The 8,574-nt window shown below is 42.4% G+C and overlaps 1 protein-coding gene across 1 annotated transcript; it reads right to left on the reverse strand.

Annotated features, from left to right (window-relative positions):
* Nucleotides 1-293: 293 nt before the first annotated feature.
* Nucleotides 294-7,611, reverse strand: VHL (von Hippel-Lindau tumor suppressor). Its single transcript, XM_069561898.1, has 3 exons — nt 6,662-7,611; nt 4,184-4,306; nt 294-2,425 (listed from the first exon to the last, which is right to left on the reverse strand). Exons 1-3 carry the CDS (start codon nt 6,924-6,926, stop codon nt 2,232-2,234), a joined length of 582 nt encoding a protein of 193 aa, XP_069417999.1. The 5' UTR covers nt 6,927-7,611; the 3' UTR covers nt 294-2,231.
* Between the last annotated feature and the right edge of the window lie 963 nt (nt 7,612-8,574).

Genomic DNA, 8,574 nt, shown 5'->3' on the forward strand with positions numbered 1-8,574 from the left:
GAATGCTTTTCTTCTTCATCCTTTTCTGTAGTGCTTAAAATTTTTAGTGATATTTCATCTTTACAAGAAAAGAAAAGCTAAAAGAATCAAAGTTCTAAGCAAAATCCAGGGTTGGAAAGAAAAGGGACAGAGAACCAGGTTCCTTGTGTTTCCTCTCCCCAAGGCCATTAAAGTCTTCACACCTCTCCAAGACAGAAGAACTTGGCAAATGACATCTTACCTATTTCCTTTACTCAGCACCACTTACTGTATCCAAAAGAAGCTTTTAAAAAAAAAACAAAACTGAAAACAGGTAAGATCACAATCTCTCAAGAGCAATACATTTAATACATTCATAAGATTTCAAATGAGTACATACATGCTACAGGTTTTCGATTTTCTTTGGACAACACAAAAACAGTGCTCAAGCTGCAAGTTTTAACAGGAACATTTTGACACAACGGCAGGTTAAAAAAATAATAAAACCAACACTGAACTAATCCAGCACCAACAGACTTCCTTAAATCTCTCATACTATCCTACTTTTGAAATCATATGGCTGCCTTCTATACCAGCATATTTTCTTCTCTACCCAACAATTCAACAACAAAAATTAGATAAAAAATTAGAGGTGTGTCACTGAATGAATAACACAACAGATTAAAAAACAAAAGCCCCTTATTTGTTGAATGTTGAAAGAGGAGAATATGATTAGGTGGAAAAACTGTAAGGCATTTGATTCATTCACTTCACTCTGATATCAGAGCACAGGAAATGTGCTCAAAGGTTAGCAGAAGGATTTAATAAGGATGGCAAGAAATAGTCCCACATTATTTATAAAAGGAAGGCTGCACTCATGAGTATGAAGTGCTTATAACACCATGGAAAAATATTTTAAGTTATAAAGTTAAATGAGAAAGTAGAATATAAAACTGTATATTCAGTATGATCTCAACTATGTAAAACCAAGCCAAGAAAAGGCTGAAAGTTCAAAATGTTAAGTTAGTGGTTGTATTTAAGCAATGTATGTACCTGGATCTTTTTTCCTTTTATTTTTCTGTTTCTGCCAAAATTTTCTCTACTGAGGAGGATCCTTTTTTTTTTTTTTAAACGATTAGCTACCAAAAAAGGATGCCTGATAGAAGTACTGAATTCAAATTAATGAATTTAAGTCCAGCCTATAGGAAAGGATCTGGACATGTACAAAACTATAAAACATTCCAGGCTATTCTCTAAATCCACAGTGTGTTAGCTGTAACATTCCAGAGGCTAGAGGGCTTCTTCGTCTTCTCCTCTAGCCAGGTGCAAAGTGTCACCAGACCCTGCCTGATGAAAAACTGCTGAATTAAACAGAAATGTCACAAATTTACAAAAAGAAACAGAAATACCCACACTTGGCAAAAACCTATTTATAGTACAGGAGTAGCTCTTTAATACTATGATTAAACAAGGTAATGGCTACTTTCTCCTGTCTCCTGTGCCGATAGCAAGTTTCAAAAAGCTATCACCACAAGAACTGTAGAAAGCTAATCCTGGCTTAGAAACAGAAGTAAAACAGCCCTGTGACAACAATGGACTAAGAAAAGTCAAAATTTAGAAAATTATAAAAAAATTGCTTTCTATAAAAATGATTCCCTTTTAAATATCTGTTTACTATATATACTTTAAGGTCCCCACTATCACTCCCCCTCAAAAAAAAAAGGGATCAAAACCTCTAAAACAAAACCTTTCTACCAAAGGACCCACCGGTTTGTTCATTCAACTAACACAGATGGAAGGCTCATAATGTGCGAGGCACTAGGGTCTCAAAGAGCAGACAGATTTTCCCCTGCCCCAAGGACATTCTGTCTTTCAGAGCGGGAGGCCGGCACATCACCAACCACAACACAACAATGAAAAGCAGGCGCCACTGCTTCCTTACAACTCAAGAATAAGCGACAATTTTCGCTGTAATTACTTCCACAAAAGTCCTTACACAGAAACTTTCCTCACTCACTAGGAAGCAAAGATGCAACTACTTTTCCTTGATAAATATTTCTACAAGAGGCAGGCATAATTATTACATTTTGTGATATTTGCCCTTAGACATCACAATGCCTTGTAGTGAGGTCAATTAACTTTGTTTTAAGCAATGGAGCATTTTCACTCCAAGAATGAGACACCTTGAAGCTGAGAAAAGGTGACCAGTCCTAGCTCTAGATCAAGCCTTGTCAGGACCGTCAAAAGCTGAGACCCAGGAGTGTGACTCGGAGCTAAACATCTTCAATCTCCCCTGCCATCCGCTGGTTCTCAATATGCTCCTGCGTCAGCCGCACCAGGTCCTTCCGCACATTGGGGTGGTCTTCCAGATCTTCGTAGAGGGATCGCGCAATGTCCAGTCTCCTGTAATCCTCAGGCTTGACCAGGCTTCGCACAACTTGGAGGCACCGCTCTTTCAGGGTGTACACTGCAAGGGCAGAAAACCAACTCTCAGCAGCAGACTCAGGCCTGGGGACTGAGCGCTCACAAGGCTTGGCCAACCGAGGCCGTTAAACATTTTTGACAGCTGGACCTCACGTTGGACAAAAAAAGTGAGTACGTGGGTTGTGGCAGAGTGTAACGTGATGGCTCTAATAGACATCTCATAGTATTCATGGCCCTGTGGAGGAACTTCCCTTGAGACTGGGCTGAGCCTATGGTGTGCTTTAATTAAGTGAATGTGGGCAAAGTGACGCTGTGCTGTTGGGCTTCAGCCTTAAGAAGCTCTGGCAATGATCGCTCTTACGCCCTCAGGAGCTCTGAGTTATGCAGCAAGAGAGACCACAGGAAAAGGGCCAGGCACCGAGACAACACGGGAGAGAGGCCCAGCCCTCAGCCAACCTGCCAGCAGAAAGCAGCCACACCAGTGACCATCAGAGAGTAGAATAACCCCTGAGTTGAACTCAGCCCTGCCTGCAGAATTATGAACAAATAAAATGGCTGTTTTTGGGTTACGGGTAGCTGTCACACAGCAAAAGTTACCCAAAATAGCATATAACTGGAATTTGGGGGGAACTCAAATCCTGTTTTTGCTTTTCTTTGTCACACCTCACAGCTTGTAGGATCTTAAGTTTCCCTGATCAGGGATCGAACCTGTGCTCTCTGCAGTGGAAGCACGGAGTCCTAACCACTAGACCTCCAGGGAAGTCCTTCAAATCCTATTTTTTTTTTAGTAATTAAAAAATTTTAACTTTTCCTAAAATAGCATTAAGTAGCAAACAGAAAAAACACCGTAACAAGTTGTGAGAGAGACACAGAAGAAAGGGAAAATATTTTAGTATTTTAAATGGTAGTTTTCCTGATTTTTGGACAAAAGGTCCCACATCTTCATTTTGCACTGGGTCCCACATATTAGGAAGTCAGCCCAGCTGCTGACTACTCTGTTCCTCCTGAGGCAGGTCTCAACCTTTCCTTATTGAAACCTCCTTCTGCCTATGGCCTTTTGGGGATTCCAGCTGACTGTCACCAATTTCCTCAAATCCTATTTTTAACTCACTGGGGAACTTACTCTTTAAAGGTCTCCTATAAGGCAAAATTTCCTACATTTTAACTTACCAGTGTTCAGTTCTGTATATCCACTGCCTTAAAACAAAATCTATATACACATACTAGTTTGAACCTTATGAAGCCACAGATATTTAGGTTTTTTTTTAAACCAAAAGATCAGTTTCCTAGGGTTCAATCTAATAAAAATCACTTGAGTTTTAAACAAGTAGTAAGCTATGAAGCTAATGTTCAATTTGTTGAGGTGTTTTTTTTTTTTAAACCCCAGACTGGCACAGTAAGCTTGATTGGATTAAATTACATTAAAAGATACAACACCAGAAATCATAAATAAGGCATGATATCTCACTCTCTACACATTTTTTCTCTTGAGATTCCAGAGCATAATTCTACTCCAAGGCCACAGAAACAAAATGCACTCATAATTCTACAATCAGTTATTTTAATATAGCCCACTCCTGACAAGCCCAAAGAGCTTCTGAGACACCACAACATCTTTAAGATAGAGAATACCAGTAAATTTCTTACATTTTATTTATGGTGGAGAATAGGACACAGAAAAGTTGGATACCTTGCCCAGCATCAGGCAAAAATCACTAAGGACTGAGCTCCTTCAAGCGCCTATCCTCTACTTAGCACAACAGCCTATCTTTTTAAAAAGTAAGATGGAACATCGGTATACCTGGCAGTGTGATGTTGGCAAAAATAGGCTGCCCATCAACATTGAGAGATGGCACAAATAGCTCAGTTTGGTTAACTAGAAGCCCATCAGATGTCCCAGCATCTCGGAAGAGCCAAAGGTGACCTGTTAAGACAAGCAGAGGTTAAGTAGTCACATATCTACTGCCTTCATCTCCCCAGACTGAAATACTTGCCTCTCATGCTCGAATACCATACAAAGCCCTCCCAATAATGTTATTCTATTGAATCCTCACAAAAGGCAATGGAGACAGTAGACAGAAGAGCAACTATACCAGGTTCCAAAATGAAGGCCCTTTCTGCTACCTTGGTGCAAAAGCAAAGTATTGGAACTGCAAATCACATCCAATGGTGCAAACTAAAAGGAGAGAGGTCACCAACTCCTCAGATCTGTGCTTCTCAAAAACAACAAGGTACAAAAACATCACACTGAGAGAAAAAAGCCAGACAGAGAAGGGTACATTCTGTATGAAGAGATGAAACTAATCAAGGATGTGAAAAATCAGAAGAGTAGAAAGGGGCAAGAAAGAACTTTCTGTGATAATGGAAATATTCTAATCTATAACTTGATCTAGGTATTGTCAAAACCTATTAAGTGCTAGGATCTGTGTATTTTACTGCATGCAAATTAAAAAATGGATTTAAGAAATAAATATATCTTATGCAAAAAAAGAGGGGGGGGGGGACAATTGGAAGGAGACAAAAAATCCCAGGCCTAAGATTCTGTTCAAGGAAGGAAGGAGGCTGTTTCAGAATAAAAACAGCATGAAATCCTGGGCATATGTTTACTTGACGATTTGGAGGCAAAATTTAAGAAATGTCAAGTGAGAAGTAATGTTTTTTTTATTGTGGCAAAATATATATAACATAAAATGGGCTTTTAAACCATTTTTTAAGTGTATAATTTAGGAACATTAAGTACATTCAGGAGGTAAGTAATTGCTTTAATGTTTGCATTAAATCAGGCACAGATAAATTTTAGAGAATACAAAAGTCACACAATTTCCCGGATATAAGACTGCATTTAGTAAATGTGGATGTCTGGAAGAATTGACTTCTTCCTCATTTAAAAAAAAAAAAAATTTATTTTTTTTCCTAGGATACTACATGGCCTGCAAGGATCTTAGTTCCCCCACCAGGATCCAACCAGGGCCAGCAGAGAAACCGCTGAGTCCTAAACACTGGTGCATGCTTAGTCACTCAGTCATGCCTGACTGACACCCCATGGAGTGCAGCCCGCCAGGCTCCTCTGTTCATGGGTATTCTTCAGGTAAGAATACTGGAGTGGGTTGCCCTACCCTCCACAGGGGATCTCCCCAAGCCAGGGATTGAACCCAGATCTCCCTCATTGCAGGCTGATTCTTTACCCTCTGGACCACAGGGAAGCCCAAAGAATTCCCATTCCTCATTTAGTATTAGAAGAAATTTGGTGTAAAAGTTTGAAGAGCATCACTGACTATGCTCCCCTCATGGAAAAAAGATTCATCAAGATCCTCTGAGAAAGATAGTGAATTTTTAGTAAGCGTTAACTTCATTTTGAAAACCAAGGGAAGATTACTGCCTCCTTAGGCAGTAAGGCCTAGACATCTCCAGCCTGGGTTATTACAAAAGTTTTCTAACTCTTTTTTTTTTTTTTTAGTTTTCTAACTCTTACCAGTAGTCTTCCCCTTCCAAATCACCTTGCATCCTGGGGAAGCTTTTTAGTATTAAATCAGGCAATGCCACTGACATGGCATTTAATAATCCTTTAATAATTTCCAATGGCCCCCATTTTCCTAGGGGTAAAATCATCTTTCAGACTTCCTCTCCCATTCCATACCCTCTCCCCTCTCCCAGGTTCCAGGTGTCAGGCCATGCGGTTCTGTCTGTCTACAGCTCTCAACTTCTCTTGGGTTGGTCATATTCCATGCATCTTCCAGGATTCTCCTTCTTTTCTGGGAAGCTTCCCTAACTGAAAGCACACCCCCTTCTCTTTCACTGAGCAGGTGCAATGCTGTGCTCCGTTCCTACTGCAGCAATTATGACACTGGCTTGTTCTTATCTATTTATGCATTTGTCTCTTCTAATGGGCAGAAGAGACACTTCTCCATGAAGGCAGGGACCCGGTGCGGACCGGAGAATGTGGGATTCTCCTAATCACAAACTGAACAAATGGGCGTGAGGGATGGAATACACGTGGGGTTGATCTTCAAGTGCAAATTACTCATTCTCAGAAAGATACTCTGGCACTTACTAGTTGCGTCAACTTGAATCTGTCACAACCTCTCTTGGGGCCTCAGTTCCTCGAGTGTAAAATGGGAATAAAAATGACACAACAGCAGCTGCCTCCCCCGAATGGGGCGGGGATTCGGTGAGACGGCGCCACCGTCACCGTGAATCTCAGGCCTAGAGCGCGGCTTGCTGCGCTCAGCTCAAGGGGGCGGCGCGGCCGGGCGCGACAGGGCGACCCCGGCCCGCCTACCTCGGTAGCTGTGGATGCGGCGGCCCGTGCCTGGGGGCAGCGTCGGGTAAGGCTGGGGCTCGCCATCGAAGTTGAGCCACACGGGCAGCACCACGCGCGGGCTGCGGTTGCAGAAGATGACCTGGGACGGCTCGCGCGTGTTCACGGAACGCAGCACCGGCCGCAGCCGCCCGGCCTCCATCTCCCGCTCGGCGCCGGGTTTCTCTGCACTGGCCCCCTCAGCGCCGGCCTCAGCCTCTTCCGCGTCCCCCGCCTTCCGGGGCATTACCTCCGAGAGCCTTGACTACCCGGGCCTCGCGGGATTCGCCGGCAGCGCGGGGCGGGGCGGGGCTGGGGGTGCGTGCGCGTCCCCGCGCAGGCGTACGTGCGGCTTTCGCGCGCTCCCGGTGGAGGATGGATTACACCCTGAAGACGGTGGGCTAGAGGCGGTGCGCATGCGCAAATGTATCACCTAACCTTAGCGGACTATCCTCCCAGGCGGAGGGTAGCGCTAGTCCATTTTGCCCCATGGTTTCCTCTGAACGTTAGATTCTTGTGCCTCCTATAGGTTTTTCACACAGCATTTCTTTAGCTTCATTCATTGCCTTAAGACCGTCATGGTTTTTGCCATATTCTCCCTATCATCTGCACTATTTGTTTACTAATTTTATTAATCAAGTTGTTTTGTCTCCATTTTGGATCACAAAATTTGAGTCTTGTACAGAAAAGTAGCATAAAGTGAAATTTTCCCTTTCATCCTAGTTCCCCCAACCACCTCAAAAGAATCCCTGGAGGCAATAAGTATCATCAGCTTTTTGTATTTCCTTTCAAAGTTTTTCTGCTGCTGCTGCTAAGTCGCTTCAGTCGTGTCCGACTCTGTGCGACCCCATAGACGGCAGCCCACCAGCCTCCCCCGTCCCTGGGATTCTCTAGGCAAGAACACTGGAGTGGGTTGCCATTTCCTTCTCCAATGCATGAAAGTGAAAAGTCAAAGTGAAGTCGCTCAGTCGTGTCTGACTCTTAGCGACCCCGTGGACTGCAGCCTACCAGGCTCCTCCATCCATAGGATTTTCCAGGCAAGAGTACTGGAGTGGGGTGTCATTGCCTTCTCCAAAAGTTTTTCTAGGCATACCCAATTGAACACATCTGAGAGGAAATTTTATATCACCACCATCAATGGAAATTCTTTATCATTTACCATAAAAGAATACAGAGGAAATAAGTTAAAACAAGTTATTAAACACAGACCTTAACACTGACATTGTATCATTGCAAACGTTTACATATTTAAGAGGAAAGAAAGGGTATTTGGGGTATTTTAAGTCCAAGCTACAGGCTATGTTGTTCTTGGAGTACATTTTACACTATGCCAAACAGAGAGAAAAAGAAAACGTACTCGTTTTTCAAAACTAGTGATTTTTTTTTTCTTCTACTTCTCAGCCTTTTCAAAATTTTCTTTTAACATATATTTTGCCTTGTTTTTGCTTCCCTGGTGGCAGAATTAAAGAATCCACCTGCCAAGCAGAAGATGCAGGTTTGATCCTTGGGTTGGGAAGATCTCCTGGAGATGGAAATGGCAGCCCATTCCAGTATTTTTGCCTGGGAAATGCCATGGACAGAGGAGCCTGTTGGGCCATATAGCCCATGGGGTCCCCAAAAAAGTTGGATACAACTTAGCAACTAAACAATATTTGACCAATTAAAAAGTATAGAGTAATAAACCAAACACTGATAATCTCACCATATAAAATTAACAGTACATTGTCGTATTTACTTTTTAAAGTTAAGACAACATAAATGATAAGGCCAAAATTCCTTTAAGTTCCACCTTGTTTCCCCTCCTTCATCAGAGGCAATAGCAATGAGTTTGATGTGTCTAACCAGGCTATTTTTTTCCCCCTAAATTTATTTTAAATTTCCATTTGGTAGAGTTC

Source organism: Ovis canadensis, chromosome 19 (genome assembly GCF_042477335.2).
Source record: "Ovis canadensis isolate MfBH-ARS-UI-01 breed Bighorn chromosome 19, ARS-UI_OviCan_v2, whole genome shotgun sequence".
NCBI lineage: Eukaryota > Metazoa > Chordata > Mammalia > Artiodactyla > Bovidae > Ovis > Ovis canadensis.